Source organism: Leishmania martiniquensis, chromosome 36 (genome assembly GCF_017916325.1).
Source record: "Leishmania martiniquensis isolate LSCM1 chromosome 36, whole genome shotgun sequence".
NCBI classification, from domain to species: domain Eukaryota; phylum Euglenozoa; class Kinetoplastea; order Trypanosomatida; family Trypanosomatidae; genus Leishmania; species Leishmania martiniquensis.
Genome location: NC_090171.1, coordinates 1825240 through 1843568, shown reverse-complemented (window position 1 = coordinate 1843568; position 18329 = coordinate 1825240). Strand labels below are relative to the sequence as shown.

The 18329-nt window shown below is 56.7% G+C and overlaps 6 protein-coding genes across 6 annotated transcripts; all 6 read right to left on the bottom strand.

Moving 5' to 3' along the window:
• Window positions 1-1800: 1800 nt before the first annotated feature.
• LSCM1_00499 (uncharacterized protein) lies at window positions 1801-2040 on the bottom strand (the record flags this gene model as incomplete). The annotated part of the gene is made up of 1 exon (XM_067318149.1): window positions 1801-2040. The coding sequence occupies one exon, from the start codon at window positions 2038-2040 to the stop codon at window positions 1801-1803; it is 240 nt and encodes a 79-aa protein (XP_067174254.1).
• An 837-nt stretch (window positions 2041-2877) lies between these two features.
• On the bottom strand, window positions 2878-3264 carry LSCM1_00498 (uncharacterized protein; the record flags this gene model as incomplete). Its single annotated transcript, XM_067318148.1, has 1 exon — window positions 2878-3264. The coding sequence occupies one exon, from the start codon at window positions 3262-3264 to the stop codon at window positions 2878-2880; it is 387 nt and encodes a 128-aa protein (XP_067174253.1).
• Window positions 3265-4474: 1210 nt separating this feature from the next.
• On the bottom strand, window positions 4475-7270 carry LSCM1_00497 (uncharacterized protein; the record flags this gene model as incomplete). The annotated part of the gene is made up of 1 exon (XM_067318147.1): window positions 4475-7270. One exon carries the CDS (start codon window positions 7268-7270, stop codon window positions 4475-4477), a length of 2796 nt encoding a protein of 931 aa, XP_067174252.1.
• A 1381-nt stretch (window positions 7271-8651) lies between these two features.
• Window positions 8652-9335, bottom strand: LSCM1_00496 (uncharacterized protein; the record flags this gene model as incomplete). The annotated part of the gene is made up of 1 exon (XM_067318146.1): window positions 8652-9335. The coding sequence occupies one exon, from the start codon at window positions 9333-9335 to the stop codon at window positions 8652-8654; it is 684 nt and encodes a 227-aa protein (XP_067174251.1).
• Window positions 9336-10697: 1362 nt separating this feature from the next.
• On the bottom strand, window positions 10698-12434 carry LSCM1_00495 (uncharacterized protein; the record flags this gene model as incomplete). The annotated part of the gene is made up of 1 exon (XM_067318145.1): window positions 10698-12434. One exon carries the CDS (start codon window positions 12432-12434, stop codon window positions 10698-10700), a length of 1737 nt encoding a protein of 578 aa, XP_067174250.1.
• Window positions 12435-14422: 1988 nt separating this feature from the next.
• LSCM1_00494 (uncharacterized protein) lies at window positions 14423-15136 on the bottom strand (the record flags this gene model as incomplete). The annotated part of the gene is made up of 1 exon (XM_067318144.1): window positions 14423-15136. The coding sequence occupies one exon, from the start codon at window positions 15134-15136 to the stop codon at window positions 14423-14425; it is 714 nt and encodes a 237-aa protein (XP_067174249.1).
• Window positions 15137-18329: the final 3193 nt, after the last annotated feature.

Sequence of the window (18329 nt, the reverse complement as noted above, 5' to 3'; positions counted from 1 at the left end):
GGGCATGCGCGATTGTGTCGTGTGAGCTAAAATCTTCGTGCCTCCCCTTATGGGATGTAGGCTCTGCATGAATCCACACCTGCTCGATGTCAACAGCAGCGCGGGGTACCCCCTTTCCCTTTTGTATTCCAGTCGCATATGTTCAGGGCGTCGCTCATGGTGAGATGAGTTGGACTGACGTCATCTTCTTCACAGGAATGAAAAGAAAGGCTGATGAGAGCGTTCAATGAGCTACACGATGCAGTAACAGACCTGGAGCCCACGCCCTTTCTCGAGGTGTACCAGCACAACCTAACAGGAGCCCGCGCTGATTATCTGCATTTTTTTTCGGCTCCTTCCTTCGAGTCGAAAGTCTATGGCGAGCACTGACAAGGACAAAATTGGGCCACAATAGAACTTTCACGGAGCTCAGCAGGCACATCGCTGAGACGGCAAGAGAGATCTGCCAACATTTTGCTCATGAAAGAAAAAAGAGACGACGCTGGAGCTGAGGTCGACAGGCAGTCGTATGTATTTACTGCCCAAAGCTGGCTTCGGCGACCATGTTGACACCTGAGCACAAACAGGGGTCTGTCGAAGGAATTCACACAAACGACCGAGTGACATACAGAGTGAAAAAGAAAAAGAAGAAACAGAGTCAAGCGGTTGAACGCGCACGCAGAGGCTTCTAGTTCAACCACAACTGTGTGCACTCTCCGTGCCGTGGGCCTACTTTGAGCAGCATCCACACGCATATTCAACAGGCACGACGATTCGTGTGGACGCTCACTTAGCCCTCAGGATCGTTTTTTTGCCATTGTGTCTTTCTCCCTTGCCTGACGCCCGGCTCGATAGAGAGCCAATGAACAAGGTACTCTGCGTGAGCGTCAGCGACGGCGTCCTGACTGAGCGGCGGAGAGGCGTGGTACGTATGTGCAGGAGAGTGGAAGGGGAGAGGGAGGGATGCACGCATGCACACGTAAACAAAAAGAAATAAAACCGATCAGTGTTGAGTTGCGCCTGCGCATCCGAGCTCGCACACACACATACACCGAAAGAGAGCCGAGCATGGGAGAAGAAGTGTCGACGAACAAACGAACGAGCACCTACGATGCTCGTAACGGCGTCGCTTATGGTGGGTGTGCGAGTAGATGTCCGCACAGCGGTGGAGTATTTGTGCCCGCCAGCAGCCGGGAAAGCAGAGTCGGTCACCATCATGCTCGCGGAATGGGGTAGAGGAAGGAGCCAGCCCGAGATCGTGCGAAGTAAAACTGATGTGGGCGTGAGTAGCTCGATCTTGGCTGCTGCGGAGGGGATGCGCCGCGACGGTGTCACGGGGCACATGCATACCGTTATTGTACATCAACCGCCCATGAAGAAGCCTCCAGCCCACTCGCACAGCAGCAACAGTGCCCATTTCTTTGTTGGTGCATGTCGCATATGCAGCGCGTGAGGGAAAGGAAGAGGAGAAACTTGCTCTCAAAACACGGGAGTACCTTGGTAGATCGATGCAGTCATCTGCCGCGGTTTTGCTTTTTTTTATTTCGATCCGCTGCCCTTTGGTGGTGCGTGGCGCCTCGTCCAACCAGTGAGCCAGCCTTGCAGAGAGACGAACAGCCACAAGCTAATTCACGACGAAGAAGAGAGTAGCGGCAGGGGAACTCATTCGACAGCACCGCGAACGGCTCCGCAGCTGTAGAGGAGTGCTACCCCCTCGCAAACGACAGCTTCCCCGGCGCGCCACACCCACTTCATCGGCCTGCCGGATGGCAGCTGCGTAACGGCAACGCCAACATTCTCTGTGGAAGCACAACAGCGCCGCTACTCTTTCAGCTTTCCAATGCAATGCTCCTCTGAAAAGGGCTTTACCTTCTCGATATTATGGTGTTCGCGGAAGGTCGCCGACCCATCCTTGCCGGCCGACCCCATTATGATCAGCCCGCCAGGGTGTAGCGTCGTGATGAAGTCGACGTCCAAGTGGTAAACGTGGCCGTCCACAATGACCCAGAAGTCTTGCGGCGTGCAGTGGGCTTCCACTTCATCACGTGTGAACTCCTGCATCACCGCAGCGACCGTGGAGCCAAGGCGTTCAATGAAGGTATGGCGGACAAGAGCCAATAGAATACGAATGCAGAGTAAGCTGCGATGCTGCTTCACTCGAAGCGAAGCGATGCCTCACACCACTTGGACAAGAGCGAATGAGCGTCTGATGGACGCGAAAGTGGGGCGAGAGAAAAGATGAGAGCTGCCCTTTCGAGGCAGAATCACTTGAGATCGAGAGTGAAACCCCTCATGCATACACGCACAACAATAACAGGAAAGGACACGCCTTCACACGAAACAGTAGTGCGGAGAAAGAAAAGAAACAAAGTAGGGGGGTGTAGATGACGATGGCCGGCCGGTCGAGGTGAGAAGCATGTCAGCTACCGAGCAGGCACACCGGGAAGCGGCTCCCACGACACAGAAACCGAGAAAGAAAAAGGTAACAGTTCAACGCCCCTTTGATATCATGTTTTATTTGTGCTACCCTCCACATCACCGCTTAGTTAGACGCACCGGGCACCCGTGTCTGCTCGCGCGCTTGTTCGCTCCCCTCATGTTTTCGCATTCACTTCTTTGTAGAGTTCTGGCGCGTGCGAGAGGGAGCCACAGGCGCGAAACGTTTCGCCGACAGGAATGGGCCTAAAGCACGTCATCGTCACTGGGAAGCAGTGAGCGACTCCTGCGTTAGGCGTGACATCATGAACACACATACACGTTAAGACACACACACACACGGACGCACGCACGCGCACACACGCTTTCTCAAAATAAAGAATTCACACAACGGAGGCGAAGGACAGCAAACCTCAGCCTTACGCTTTCATTTCCTGAGCCTCCCCCTCTACCCTCTCTTTTTCATGAAGGAGCGTCACCCTTTTCTATCTCGCCAATAGTACGAAGTAGATGCTTGATGCGGTACTCGCTCTTCAGCACTTGCGCACGCAGGCGGGCGTTCTCCTCCTTGAGCTCATCACGCTGGGCGCGGATCGCCTCACATTCGTCGCGGTCCTCTAACATCAGTTTCAGCAACTCGCGCAGACGGGTGTCCAGATGGTCCGTGCTGGCCGCGGCGCCGGTGCCCTTGTCGAGCTTTCCACTCAGCGCCTGAAGCTCTTTCTCAGCATTCGTAGCCCGCTTCTCCAGCTGCGCCACCTGCGCCTCCATCTGCTGCTCAGTGGACATATGCGTGCAAGCACCGAAGACTTTTGACGACAGACTGACACAGCGACTGGACCGAATCATGCGAATACGCGAGCCTGTGCGCTCGAGAATAGTTTCCTCCTCCTCCTCTTTTTGTGTAGGAGGCGTGTTCCGTCTTCGCTGGTGTCAAAAGTGAAGCGGCGTGGATGAAGGGGTCTCGACGGAATGTTTGGTCGCTGAGGGCGGACTTGAATGAAGAGAGCATACGGGTAACAGCAGAAAAAAGGGGTGAGAATAGTGAAGCTACAGTAGCCGGAGAGGAGCAATCATGCCAGCTGAAAAGAACTCAGCCACACCTTCGATTTCGATGCGGCTGCTGGCTGTCGGAAGGGGACTCTTCCAGCTCGCGCAACACGTGGCGGATAAAATGACGAGGCAGTATTTGTCTGCTCTTTCCCCGCTCTTCTTAATCCGCTTGCACGGCACAAAGAAGAAGCGAGAGAGGGGTAGGGGGATGATCGAGACCACCGCAACTTGCCAGAGGGGGCCAAGGGGGCCCTCCGACAAGAAGATGCGTCTTGATTTCACAGATTCGAGGAGCGCAGTAGGGCGGCAGAGTGGGAAAAGGGGATCGAGCCCGCAGGAGAACACCCACTCCGCGAGGACACGGCGGCAGAGAGAAGTGGAGGCGCATCCTTCCCCTACGAAGTGAACAGCGAAAAAAAAGAGAGTGACAAAATAGAGAAATACACACTGAGAAGAGCAAAATGTGGAGCAATAGGGAGACGAGCACACGAAAGAAAAGTGGAGGGGGAGCGTAGCCGAAAGGGAAGAGGAGCGGTGGCGGGGGGGACAAAAGAGAGGAGACGTAAAGGGTTCGCGCAAGGCGAAAAGGGTATGTGAAGCGGCCCCTCTCCCCCTCTTTCACTTCAGGCCACCGTGCGTAGGTGTGCACGTGTGCGGGTGTTCGTGCCGAGTAAGATACACTGCGGGGAGCAATAGGAGACGCGGCACCTCTCCAAACAGGCAAGTACACACGCAGAAAGACGAAAAATAAAAACAGAGAAAGAGAGACTTTCGCGCTGCAAAATACCTGTCAGAGAAACGCTTCCGTGAAAGGCGACGGGGTGGGGTGGGGAGAAGCAGACGATGGAGGCACTGCAGGAAAATACATCGCAACGGCAAGAGAACCCCGATCCGCCTAGGTGAGCACACGTGTAACCTCCGTCACCCCCTCCCACTCCTTTTCTTCAGTCGTCGCTTCACGTGCAAACAGAAACGCTCCTAAACTTTGATACAGAGAAGCCCTCGTCTATTTTTCCTCGAGAAGAAGTTGCCGAGCTTCCTCGACAATCAATTGGAGCTCGGTGAGGGTGAGCTGCTCAAAGGTCTTCTTCTGCGTCACCAGAAGGTGCCGCACTCTCGCGCGCGAGGACATCTTCGGTTCAAGGCGAGACTGCGGGGATGATGGTGCGGAGGCGGCGTGAAAGACACCATTGGGGAAGCTGGGATCACGCACCACTTCCGCCTGGGGAACAATGGACGTGGACGTTACGACAGTTCCCCGCGGTGGTGACCGAACCGCTAGCGCGCCAGTGGCAAAAGTGGGAGAGGGCTCTGAGGTCCTACTCTCACTTCCACGCTTAGAGGAGTTGCCGCCCAAGCCGCCCGGTTTGCCTCGTCGGCCGATCTCATTGGCCAGCGGGGCCAAATTGCGGTTGGCCCAGCCGAACAGCACGTCAAGGACGGTAGGCGCCTCCTCTCCGCCGATCTGGCTGCCCTCGGGGACTGCCTCTCCTTCACTTGCGGCTTGATTGCTGCTTGCTGGACGCGTCTGCTGGCGATTAGTCGTAGAGGCGTGTCGCACAGAAGGCAACAGATCCTTCTCTGTCATCCGCGGCGGCGGCTGCTTTCTCTGTAGCAAGCTCGAGAGCGTCGACGACGACGTCGTAGGCGGGCGGCTGCTTACCGAGCTTCCGTTATGCGAGAGCGCTTCCGCACGATTGGGCGTAGCGGCGGCGGCATAGTTTGGATCAATGCGGCCATCATCCCGGCAGTTTTGCCAGTAGAGGAGGGCGGACTGCAGCGTCGCGAAGCAGTAGGACTCCTCAGGAGACATGAGTGTGGGAAAGCGGAACTTTTCAATATAGCACACATTCTGTACAAAGCTGAGCGGCCGAGCTCGGAGAACGAGCAACAAAAAGCACGGCAAAAACTCGTCCGCGCCGAACGCCAGAGGCACCCCGACATTGTTGCCGGAGACAGTGGGTGCGACGACCTTCTCTGACCCCTTGGCGTTGCGTCGCTGTCGCAGAATATCACCGACGGCAAGGCTTAGCAGCTCGCATGCCCGCATTCCACACCGCAGCTTTTCACGCGGGGACTTGAAAAAGTCCATGCCGTCCAGCTCGAACATCGCCTGGCCCCACACGTGGTGCCGCTCCACCTCTGGAAGCGCCTCCAGGTTTTCCGGGGTCATGTTCTCCAATCGCAGGAGCTTCTGCTGCAGAAGCTCATTTTTTCGCTTTTCATCTTCGGCAACATTGAATATCTGGTGGTAGAGGCGCGATGTGACGTACCGCTCGATACCCTCTTGCATGATCATCAGGCGCTCCTCGTTCGCGGAAAGGCGCGCTGTCTGGCGCAGCAACGCGTGGCACCTCTCCACGAACTTGTTGTACTTGTCGTTGTTCAAAATGGGCTGATTCAACTGCTGGTTCTTCGACACATACTCACTCATCGTCTTCGCCAGCGAGCTTGCGCATCGAGACGACATGAGTCGCTCGAACTCGCCGTAGAAGATCTCGTTATCGGCGGCCACGACACGGCGATAGTCCTTGATGCACTCACGGCTGTATTGGTGGCGGAGAACATTGACGCGGACGGTGGCGGTAGCCGCAGCGGCCTCTGCACCCGTTACGCCAGACGCTTTGTGAGGATTCTCCGCGGCGGCTACCGTACCAACCAGGCGCCCGCGCACGGCAGATGCGCTAGAGGAAGAGGGTGTGCCGATCACTTGGCCCTTTAAGCTTAGAGTGCCAGCACTGGGGGCTTCTGCCTCGCTTTTCACGCGACTCGATTCACTGTGCTGCCGCTGCCGCTCGCTAATGTGCGTGTACTTCGCCACGTAGGCCTCCAGATCAGGATCTTCCGGCGGATCAGCCTCGAAGTCTTCAATCACGATCGTCTCAGTAACCGACTCGTCACACGAGCGGATATCCCTTCGGTCGACCGACATCGCCGCTGCGACGCGGGCTGTCGACAGGGTCGACAGATTATACTGCTCCCCTGAGGCCTTCAAGCACGGTGTAGAAAAGCTAATGTGAGGATCTCCCATGGTGAGCGACTTGCCCGCCAGGTCAGTCTTGAGCGACGCACCGCGCTTGTTCGCCTCCAGGCTGGAAGCGGCAGGCAATGTGAGCTTGCGCAGCATGTCCATGACAAATCGTACCTCGTTGGCGTCCATCAACGGTTTCTCAATGATGAAGATTTGCAACGACGACGGGTGACAGGGAAGATCCGCGGCCACCGCTGAAGTGCCCCCAGACCCAGCGGCGCTGCTCCTTGGTCGCAGTGCGTCGGCATCAGCGAGAACCGCGACCTGGCCAAAGTAGCCGAACCGCTTGACATGATCGAGGTCCTCGGCGAACGAGCCGCGCTGGCCGCTGAGGTTTGTGAATTCGGAGGTGCCGACGTTATCGAAATGAAGCAGATGGTACTCGAGAAACCGCCGGAGCGCCGCCCTGAAGGCGTGCGCGTTCTCGGGTGGAAACGTCACCCCAGAGGGCGTTGCCGCAGTCGCAGGAGCAGACGTTTCCTCTTGGTCACTATCGCCTCGCTTTGTTGTCTCCTCCTCCTCACCAAAGAGCGCTGAGAGAGTCGGTGCCGTATTGCCAGTCGAGGTGGATGAGCGGCGCTGTGCTCTAGCTAGGAAATATGGTGCGATGTGCGTCACTTCAAGGGAGACTTGCCGCGGCACCAAGAGAGCCTCACAGCGCTCTTTCAGTTCGAGAGATGAGAGCAAGCCCCCGGGTAGAATACTTTGCAGCATGGCATTGTGCCGCAGCTCATACTCCTTTACTGCGTCTCGTGTCTCCACCGACGTCATTACTTTCACCAGGAGCTGTGAAAGAGGCGAAGACCCGTTCGCCACTGAGGCAACGGGTACTGAACGGGGACAGCGCTTGAGGGAAAAAAAAGAGAGCTGCAGCCGACTTGAAGCCGCAGAGCCCAGGACCCTCAGGCAACCGGTCTCACTACACTGGCACTACGACTCCCTGCCTGAAGGAAGCAGTGGAACGTACACGGCGGGTCAACCTCAACAGATATCGTGTCAGCCGAAGGCTCACGAACTGAATAGACGAGAAGAAAAAAAGAAAGATGAAATCCGGTAAAGCAGTAAAGCAGAGACACAGTCAATGGGCCAACGGGTCAGAGGGGTAAAGTGTGTGTGAGAGAGAGAGGAGCCGCAGCCGTCGTGCCAAACAGCACACGCGCGTCAGGAAACAGAAACGCTGTCGCTGTGGTGGATGTGTCTCTCTCTCCCTCCCTCCCCCCTCTCACTCCTTGAAGAAACGGCGAAGAGGTTGGCGGGCACTATGCAGGAGGAGGGAAGGGGTAGGGTAGCGAGATGAAAGGGAGAGAGAGGGGTAGACAGAGAACAGTGGCCGCCACCGCTGTGGGACTCTGGGAGGATGCCCGTGAAAGAAGCGTCTGTGAAACGCGTGTAGAGCGTACCAAGACATGGATGCGTGCGTTTCCCATGTGTACGCCCTTTCAGCAGAGAGCTGCTTGTATTTCATGGCGACTCCCTCCGACCCCCCCCCCAGAATTTCTGCGAAGCTTTAGTGATGCGCGCCCAAACCGTCGTGTTGAACAGCACTGGGGCACCCTAGTGAGCAAGGGTGACCGATTCCGCATTCGACAGAGGCACTGTGGGGTGGTGGAGGTGAGGGGGAGGGGAGATGCAAGCGAAGTGTTTCCTTTCCACACAGTTGGCGGGCTGTGTATCAGGCGGAGTGCAAGGCACACATATATATATATATGCATATATATGCCTGCATGCGTGTACGTGGGTGTTTGTGCATTCGGGAGCGTAAAACATACACCAGGGACGGTACCCCCTTATCCGCTTCTTAGCCCTTCTTACTAAAGGGGAAGGGGACAACATTTAACAGGTTTAACGCGTGTTACGCATGACGACATCCACGCAGAGACAAAGAGTGAGAGAGAGTGAATGGAGGGGACGGGAGCAACCGAAATGAACACGCGAAAAAGGGGGAGAGACTGAAATGGAGCTGCACGGCAATACAGCCGCATTCTGCAGAAGCTGACCAAAGGTACTTCGCTAAGCGCCCCTTGTTGCATCACTCTTCCGTCATGCGCCTCATCTCTACAAAAGACCACAGGCATCCACAACAAGAACAACAAATAGGGTGACCAGTGTCCTCATCACACTGCAACTATGCTGTCTGAAGTGCATACTGTACCTACGTGATGCTCTTCTTGGACGCGCTATTGCTGACCTTCTTCGCCACACCGTTTGTCCAGTGAGCTGTCAGTTCAATCTTGAACTCGGCAGACTGCACCCCGAAGAGCTTCAGCAGCTGCGCGGCCTCCGCGCTAAGCGTATCACCTGCCTCACACACGGTGGTTTCTTGCAGGAGCACAATGATACCCCGATCCAACTTGATTGGAAGACCCAGCTTGGCGAGATGGTCAAACATGCTATGCGGAAACTGCGGCAGCGGACCGGCCTTCAGCACGAGCGGCTCCGTAGCCGTCTGGCCAGTGCGGGCGTAGACAGGGGCTCCGACTGCCGCAAAGTAGTTCTTCACCTCTTTTTTGCTGAGGTTTGTGAAGAGCAGCCCACAGAGTCCCGTCAGAAACGGTGACAACTTGTGTAGATTCTCCTTCTGCGCGCTCTCCTCATCGCGGCCAAGCGCAATCATCATGAGCTTATTATTGCCAAGGAACATCCGACTGTCTCCCGCGCGCTCCTCCCGAATCTGCTGCAGGATGTTGGTGCGGATGTTGTGCAGCTGAAACGTGTACACATCCTGGTAGTTCTCCAAGGCTTCCCGTATGCGCTCAATCAGCCTGTCTTTGTCATGGCGCGTCTTCGCCTGCGTCTTTGTGAGCGGAACAATCTTGGCGCGCTTCGACTTGGGCATTTCGTTCGGGTGTGTATGTACGCAGCGGGAAGAAAAGAACTTGGGTTGCGGACGCCTTTGTGATGTCTTGATGTGATGAAGAAGCAGGGGCGTGTAAAGAAACAGTAGAGGCCCCTCTTTGCGTTGGCAGAGATGTGCCGCGCCGCAGTGAAGCCACAAGTACAGCGTTGGTGGGGCGTCGTCAAGGCAAGGGAGAATGGCATAGAAGAGGATTGTCCGGCGTCGCGCAAGAGAAATAGACAAGAATGCATTGAGGCACGGGAGACAGGGAGCGGCAAAACGTAGGCGGGCCTGCGATGGCGAGAGGGACACGCTCCAACGCGTCTACGGGGCGCTCAAGAGACAATCAACCTGAAGCCACGTGGAAGCGCACACCCTTATGAAGCTCACATCCATCACCTCGAACGAAGCACCTGAGAGGAGAGGGTGACAAGCGAAGCGCGCACACCCCGCCTCGCTGCTCAGCATCAAAGGCGCACGAGGCCCTTTGTTTTTATTTTTATTTTCTAGTTGTGCACCTATCAGGCAAGACGCGTGTTTACGCAGCACGATGAAATCAGCGACGCGATAGGCGCGAACGATATGAGGCCCCATGAGGAGCGATAGAAAAAAAACGAAAGCACAATAAGCGCCGAAGGTACCGTATCGGTAAGGGAGGGCACTAGCGGAGATGAGATCCGCTAGACACGAAACAAAGTAGTGAGGTAAAAGAGGGCGCGAGCCTCTTGTCGCCATCCGCACTTGTCTACTGGCATGAGCTACGTAACCGAGGACGAGGGAGAGGGGTGCGGAAGGAGAGAAGCACAGAGTTCACGTCACGTGAAGAGAGCGGGCAAAAGAAAATGGCATGCCGATTACCAGAGCACATACGCAGGAAGAGCGAAAGGTAAAGGGCAGAGAGACCGTAACGCTTCTTTGTGTGTGTGTGTGTGTGAAATAGATGTTTCTGATGTCGACCTCGTCTCTCTTCATCTGCGGGTGTCCTCTCTTCATCTCTTTTTTACTCTCCATCTCCCCCGCTTGCTGCACCTTCCAGGATATGCGCGCAGCAACGAAAAATAAAGCTGCGGCAAATGGGAGGAGGCACCTAGGGCAGAGGGAGGGGGGATGGGGGGAAGGGGCCGACATAAGCGAGTGAGGAGGACGAACGTACGGAGTGAGTGACAGAGAGAGGTAGGGAAGTACACGTGTCCCTTGCGTCGTTAGAAGCGAAAAAAAAAGAGCTCCCCTGTTTGTGGCGTCACAGGAAGAGAAGCATAAACAGCACGAGAAACCGAAACACCCTATGGAGAGCGGCACCAGAGAAGAGGAAGAGAACACCGAGAAGAGCGCCGCACACGTTTAACTCTGTCGCTTGCTCCTTCAGTTGTAGCGACCAAAGATGCGCTTGCCAAATTCGTAGGTGTAGTCCGTCGCGGAGAAATCATTGTCGCGCGGCCAATGGTGACCACCACCATTCACACGGACGAGCTCCACTTGACTTGCGCCCAATGGCACACGTGAAAGGGCATCGCGCTGCATCGGCAGCTTCCCAATTTCCTTGGCAGCGGTGCGGGAGAAAGGCTGGGTCAGTCCACTAAGCGTACCGTCAGCATAGAGGTGGGCCTCCCGTAACCATTGTCCAAGCTGAAAGGCATCGGGGCTCTTATCTCCGCTTCCACTTGAGGCTTTGCCGCGGCTGCTTAACGTAGTTCTATTTCTTCCTCGCGCCTTCGACTGCTCGACTGCTTCGAAGCCACGGCGGTGACAATGCGCTTCGCTAAAGCGCCATTTATCAGTTCGTTGGGCCGTCACCATCCCGTGCTTCCTCCCGACGCTGAGGTACTCGGGGTTCGCGTGCGAAACGCGGAGCCCTTCGCGAGCTACGGCTGCCGTCGCTTTCGCCAAGCGCGCGTCTACAGCCTTTCGCTCCACGAGATCAACGTCCAAAACAGGATCACCCTCATAGCAGTTCGCCATCTCCACATCCGCCTCATCGGGTATCCAACGCGGCACCGCACTCCTCAACACGCTGCAATGCATGTATATCGTGTTCGTGTAGGTGTCAGTAGAAATGGTAGTGTTCGTCTCCTCCGTGCACCCGTTTCGCTCTCTCCATCCCTCGAGGTCAGCCATCACAGATGGAAACCCGAGCGCCACGTTTCCAGGCCACGGCACCAAAGTGTCCGCGGTACCGTGCACCAGCAGCACACTCGTGCGGGCCGTCGACGACGCCTTTGCGGCGGCGGATGTGCAGGCGGCAAGGCCAGCCTCATTTCCAGGGCGAACCTCCACAACACCGCTAACAGAGACGATTGCGCGGAACGTGGCAGGCACCTCGCACGCCAACACCTCCGACAGCATGGCACCGTTGCTGAAGCCGACGGACATCACGCGAGACTTGTCAATGCAAAGCACCTGCGAAAGTTCTTCCACTACCTGCTTTGCGAGCGCCACGTCGTCGGGCTTGTCACCGAGGAAACCGCAGCACATGCCCGCATTCCACCCATGGCCAAGGAAGCCCATTGAGCCGCATACACTCGCGATCACGAACCCGTCGCGGTCCGCGTAGGGCATGAATTTGGTGACCTCCAGGAAGCGCCTGCAGTTATCATTGAGACCGTGGAACAGCAACATGAGGGCGACAGGCCTCGGGGCCGCGCCGTCCACCATGGTGGGGTAGCTGTCCGGTACGTACACCACCGCCTCGCGCTCCGTGTTCTCCTTCGTCTTGAATGTAACCACCGTCTGCTTCCCCTTGGGCAACACAGGTGTCTCTGCCGAGCAACCGTCGGCTACTTGAGAGAGGAGGCTTGCGAGGTACACTCTTTCACCATTCGTGTTCAACTCGCGGATGAGCCCATCGATGTCCAAGTCGCCACCGAGTGGTACCAACACGGAGACCGGGTCCTCGGGCACGACACGCGCCTCATCGAAGCCCTTCCAAATGTAGAGCGGCACGACGAGGAGTAGTATGCCCGCCACTATAACGCAGCTCAGCCGCTTTACTGATGACCGACAGCTTTTGGGAGATGAAGCATCGAGGGCCTCCTCCTTCACTGGCGCTTTCGCACAAGATCCCTCAGGCGCCCAATCGAAAACGACCCTCTCCGCCATCATGTGAAGCAGAACGCTACGCTGCGGCGAGCAGGGATGAAGGACGAGCACTACGAAAAAAAGAGTGAAAAAAGATGCTGAAGACGAACGTGAACAAAGAGATGCCGACCGTTGAGCGCGCTCACGCATGACAACTACAAACGGCTTCGCATTGACCCCCAGTACATGGCAGGCAGCAAGCAGTCATCGACGTCGGAATGCGTTCGGTGCGCACAACGTCGCGAATACCCCCAGAGACACGAAAGAAAGGCAGAAAAAAGGGTCCGTAGCGAGAGAGGATGCGCGCGACAGAAGCCGAGAAAGAGTAGACAGCTGCGGTGTGCGTACCGTAAGCGCGATTACGTGGCGCCACCTGACGAAGGCTATGGCAGAGAAGGATGCGCCGTGGCGAGTTCCTTGCGAACTATGCGTTGCGTGCACCACCAAAGACTTTCTTATGTGGTGAGCGACGGCTGCCTACAAACCGTGAAGCGTGTTCTCTAGCGTTCAGTGAGGCAGTTGCCGTTCGAAGCAGTGGGCACAAACAAAGCACACACACTCGATTCTCCGGCCCCCACAGGTCTCATCGCGTCCCGCGAGGCAGCCGTCTAGACATGCGCTATCGACACAGGTCCACGCACCCACCGCAGCGAGGCGCCCTGCCGCACACACTGCCCACACCACACACTCCTCGCGGGGTCCTCACGTTTCCCACCACCGCCAGGGAGGAGGGGAGGCAGTCAGAGGCCAGTGCGGTGCGCCGTCGTCGCGCTGTCACTCTGGTCATCATGTCGACCGCACACGCGCGTTGCCCGCCGCATGCGCACTCCGACGCAGCTACGCCCAGGACCTGAGCGCACATATGGGCGCCGCTCCCTCGCTCAGATTCCTCTACATGGCAGGGCCCTGGCCTTGTCACGACTCGGAGTGCTTCTGCACGCAGCAGGGGCAGGGTGGGTGAGATGGGCGGAGGGGGGGCTGGCTGGCTGGCCTCCACGTCCCTTCCTCCTCTCTTCCGCACACAGGCAGAGAGTGGGCACTTCACCCTGATGCCGTGCACTGAGAGCAGTGTGCCCTTGTCATCAGGAACCCAAGGAAGAGACGTTAAGAGAAGAACGAGTAGAGCGCTGACGTTGACGCAGACAAATAGAGAAATACGTACGGCGTGCCGCCTGAGAAACGTTTTTCATCGTCCTCTAAACGTTTGCACGAAGGCTGCAGAGCGCGGGGAGAACGACAAGGGCACAATAGACTGCACAAGTGCAGAGGAAAAGTTGAGTAGAAGATGGGGCGAGGCAATGGGCTGTGGGCGAGCAGTACCGGCGATTGTGGACGTCGTAAACAGAGCGAGAGGTTGGGCAGCGACGTCCAAGTGAAAGAGAGAGCGATAACAACAGAGCGAGTGACAGTGAAAGCGATACGAAGTGAATGACTTCTCCGCTTCCACTCACTCAAAAATAAAATCGGAAACGTTGAAAAAAAAAAACAGCAACACCTTTCTATGCGACTCCGCACAACAGAGAAAAAGGAAGGGGCACTGTACACGGGTGTCGAGCTTGGCCAGGAGAGTACGCGGCCCTTGGGCGAGGGCGAGATGAGATGCCTGTTATGAATGGCAAACGCTTTGTGAAAGAATGCATAGATGGCGGAGAAAAGGGAAGAAAAGAAGAGTGAAGCCCAGGATCAGCAGCGGCATGGTTCAAGAAAAGTTAGCCGCCGACCAGATGCACGCAGGCTCGCTGTGATACGTTTCGCCATTGTGCAGGAGCCATGTGCCAATGGACGCTCGCTTCGGAAGCGCTTGAGGTGTGGCCATGGGCCTCTCTCAGTCGATGCCAGCTTCGGCAACGTGCTCAAAAAACAGGCAGCGGTTTTCACCGAAAGCCTCGTGAAAAGGGTATGATTGACATTTCTATGAAGAAACCCTCACTCATCCGATCCGCGCCTAGAATACCGCCCGCTCTTTTTCGATGCGTTCGGTCATTTCAACAGGCGTTCCTATTACGAGTTGTTTAGCCAGCGCTGGACTTGTCCTTTCGGGGCACTGCCCCGTGAGTCTCCAAGTACTGGACGAGCTTCTCCAGCGCCATGGCGCGGTGAGAGAGGACGTTCTTTTCATTATCGGACATCTCCGCAAAGGTCTTTGAATATGCCGGTTCCTGCGCCTCGATTGCAAAGATCGAATCCCACCCAAAGCCCTGGCCACCTCGAGGGGCCGCGGCCAGCGCGCCACGGCACACGCCACGGAACTGCTCCACCATCGGTTGGCCGGTGGCCTCGTCGACGCCGTGGCAGAACGATAAGACGCACACCGCGTTGGCGCGGCGGTGAGCGGGCGCCGCTGCGGTCGAGTCTTCCTCACCAGGTGCTGCGAAGCCCTTCACCATCTTCAGTAGACCCTCCGCTCCCACACGCTCGACAAACCACTTGATGTAGGGCCCAGGCAGCCCGCCGAGAGCGTCAAGCTCGAGCGAGGTGTCGTCTACGAGCACCGGTGCGCCTCCGTCTCGCAGCGGCGCGCCGGTAGGGATGCTGTTCACGAGGCGGTACGCCTCCACCGCCTTCTCCCAGCTGATTTTTTCCACCGATGAGTTTTGCGGCTCCGGTATATCCACTTTCACCGCCTCTACAATGACATGCACGTGAGCGAGGAAGCGCTGCACCTCCGCCAGCTTCCCCTTATTCCCCGAGACGAGGGAAATTTTTTGTAAGGGTGGGCATGACATTTACGTGCAAGAGAAGGAGTGCGTGCGTTTTTTTTTCAACCAAACGATATGTGTGCACGGAGTAAAAAAAAAGATGCCCTCTGATGTACAGCGCACGAGTGAGTGAGTCAAGCGGAAGGGGGAGGGATGGTAAGACGCGCACAAACACATGCATGGATTGCTATAGATATATTTAGCCAGCAGCGAGGAGATGGGGAAGGGGCAGAGGTGTCTAATCGATTTAGCTTCACTCGGTCAGCGCAACCTTGCGTCTTTTTTTTTCAGGGGGAGAGGGGTAGAGGAAGAAGAGGGCATCCAGCCCAGACTGCAAATGGTGCGGCCCGCTTTCTAAACGACAAACTGCGCCCCCGAATCCTGGATATTGATGTGTTCCTCTGATTCCATGCCGATGGGTGAGTAGACACAGGCGCACACACTCACAGACAGAGAGAGAGAAAAGAGGAAAAAGAAAGAATTCACTCTGTGTGCGTTTGCGGTTCAAAATCAAACGCTTCTCAGCTCTTTGCCTCCTCTGTCGTGGGGTTCACTTCGCGTCAAGCGTCTGTTTTATGTAGCGAAAATGAGCGCCGAAGGCTGTGTGTGGAGAGACCGAGAAGCCGCTTTGCCGGATAGGATGGAAGCCCTATGCGAAGCGTGTGCGCTGTGGATTAGAGAGGAGGCGCAAACAAATGCGAGAAGTGAGTCGCATCCCTCCAGGGAGGGCAACAGGAGCGGGAGGGAGGCCGGCATTGAATGTTCCCCACCACCGCACTCCTCTCCTATTTGGTGCTACTCGGCGTTTGCCGTTGGCACCTGCACAGCTCGCTAAACATTCCAGCGATGGGCGCACTCGTGAAAAGGGGTGCGCTTTTCCACGTCGAAAGAATAAAGGCCTTGAGAGCGAGAGACACGCGGGCAGGTGAAGTACGCATTCGCCGTGCCGCACGCCTTTCAGCTGCAAGGTGGCCCGCGTTTCCGTCTGGAGGACTCCCCTTTGGCATCCTATGAGCCCAACAGCCCCACTTCGCGGGAAGCTGGACTCGATGCACCTAAAGGAAAAACCGCTCAAGAAGGGAAGGAAGCGGCTGGCACGCTTTAGTTACTCTCATCGGCATCTCTTCTGCATCGCCTACGCTAAGGAATGCTACGAAACGCAGCGGCGCCGCCTGTCCGCTCATGGGATAGCACATCCTGCGCAGTGCCGTTCGCTTGCGGTCTGGCTAATGAGCATCGCGCCGAGGCCCAGCTGAGTCGGTGGAGGCGCCATGAGCCAGGGATGCTCGTCAGCTCACTAGCTTTCCCCTGCCTGTTCGACCGTCTATCCCCATTGTGCCCAGAGAGAGACCCCGCGCCCTCCTTGCGTGCCTGTTGAGCAGCGATGCTGCCAGGGTTTCCCATGGCGCCAGCGACCCTCAGTGACCTCCCTTCTGAGTCGAATACTCGGGCCGGCGGCGTCATAGGTAGGCCAGCAAAAAGAGAGCGAGGATAAGCGCCGACATGAGGAGACGAATTCTACGCTGGGGCACGACGCCGGTGCGCGCGAGGGAAAGGGCGGGACGTGCCGAGGATGAGGCTTGCGTACGACAAAGATGAAAGGGAGGATGCCCGCAGACATTTTTTTGTACGTCTCACTTGCACAAGCGAATGGAAAAACAGGAGGAGCTCTTTCTGCCGCCGTCACCCCTCTTCATCTTTGTCCCCACGACTACGCTACGCAGCGTGAGCCGCCTGCATGGAAAGACTTCATGACGTTTCTCTCGATGCGTGCCATTTGCCCTAAACAGTGCTGCGCTCCGCTGGCGGCCTTGTGTTTCCCTGTTGCGGAGTGCGCTGAACGCTAAGAAGGTGGAAGGAGAGGAGTAAGCATCCATGTTGCCTGAGAAGTCGAGCGTCGATAGAGAGAGGCGAAATCAAAAAAAATGGTGGGAAGTAGAGCCTACACAAAGGACAAGGCTGGCAGCGACGGCACGCACCGCAGACCGTCAGCACCGGAAGGATTTCAGTGTCCACCGAAAAACGTGAGCGCAGTGGTGACCTGCAGAAAGATGCCACATACACACACACAAAAAGAGGAAAACGCGCCACGTTGTAAAGCCCCATACGACAGTGGTAAAGGGCATCGTCGGAGGAGGGGGCAGAGGGGAAACATTGGAAAACGGCTTGGTGAGGCGCCACATGACGTGCGCCCCGTTTTTCGTGCCTTTTACTTCGTTTTTTTTCTCTCGCCAAAAACGCGAAAGCGGCCCATCTGTGAGATGCGCTGGTGCTTCCATGGAGAGAAGCAGGAGTGCAGATGCGGAACGAGGGTGTGTATGTGTATGTGTGTGGGGGAGGGGCTAAGTCACAGCGTGATGAAGTGACGCAACAAAAATCACCGCTGGAAACGCCTCTGTACCTGTCGTCGAAGAACACCGGCAGGGAGCTACGCACGTGAATTTTATATCGCGAAAATGCCCCCTTTCCAAAGCGGGTTCGGGCCGACTTTCCCCGCCGCCTTTCCAAGTCGCGTGTGCTCTGGTCAACCAGGGCGCCCTCACAGATTTTGCTCAATGCCCTCCCCCGTTTGTCCCTTTTTTTCAACACATGAATCTTATAAACCTAGTAACGACCGAAAACTGCGTTCGGAAGCTGCATAACCAGCACGTAGCAGGCCCTGCACACACTCACTCAACGGACACATGTCAGCCAACAACCTTGCACACCCCCAGGCGCCTCCTCCCTGTGCACACATCGGCCAAACGCCCCCGTCGTCGCAACCACAGAGCGCATCCATCTCTTCACATGTGCACCCGTCTCCATTTCAACGAGCACCCGCTCGCAGCGCGGGCTGCAGAAGAGACCAGACTACGCAAAAGCGGCCGGCACTGAGATGATAGTGACAGTGAGATGAACAACTCGGACCGCCTCTCTTCAACCGCGGGCCCATTCCACGCCGTACAACACACAGGTCTACACTCCTGCCACACTCGATTCTCCGGCCCCCACAGGTCTCATCGCGTCCCGCGAGGCAGCCGTCTAGACATGCGCTATCGACACAAGTCCACGCACCCACCGCAGCGAGGCGCCCTGCCGCACACACTGCCCACACCACACACTCCTCGCGGGGTCCTCACGTTTCCCACCACCGCCAGGGAGGAGGGGAGGCAGTCAGAGGCCAGTGCGGTGCGCCGTCGTCGCGCTGTCACTCTGGTCATCATGTCGACCGCACACGCGC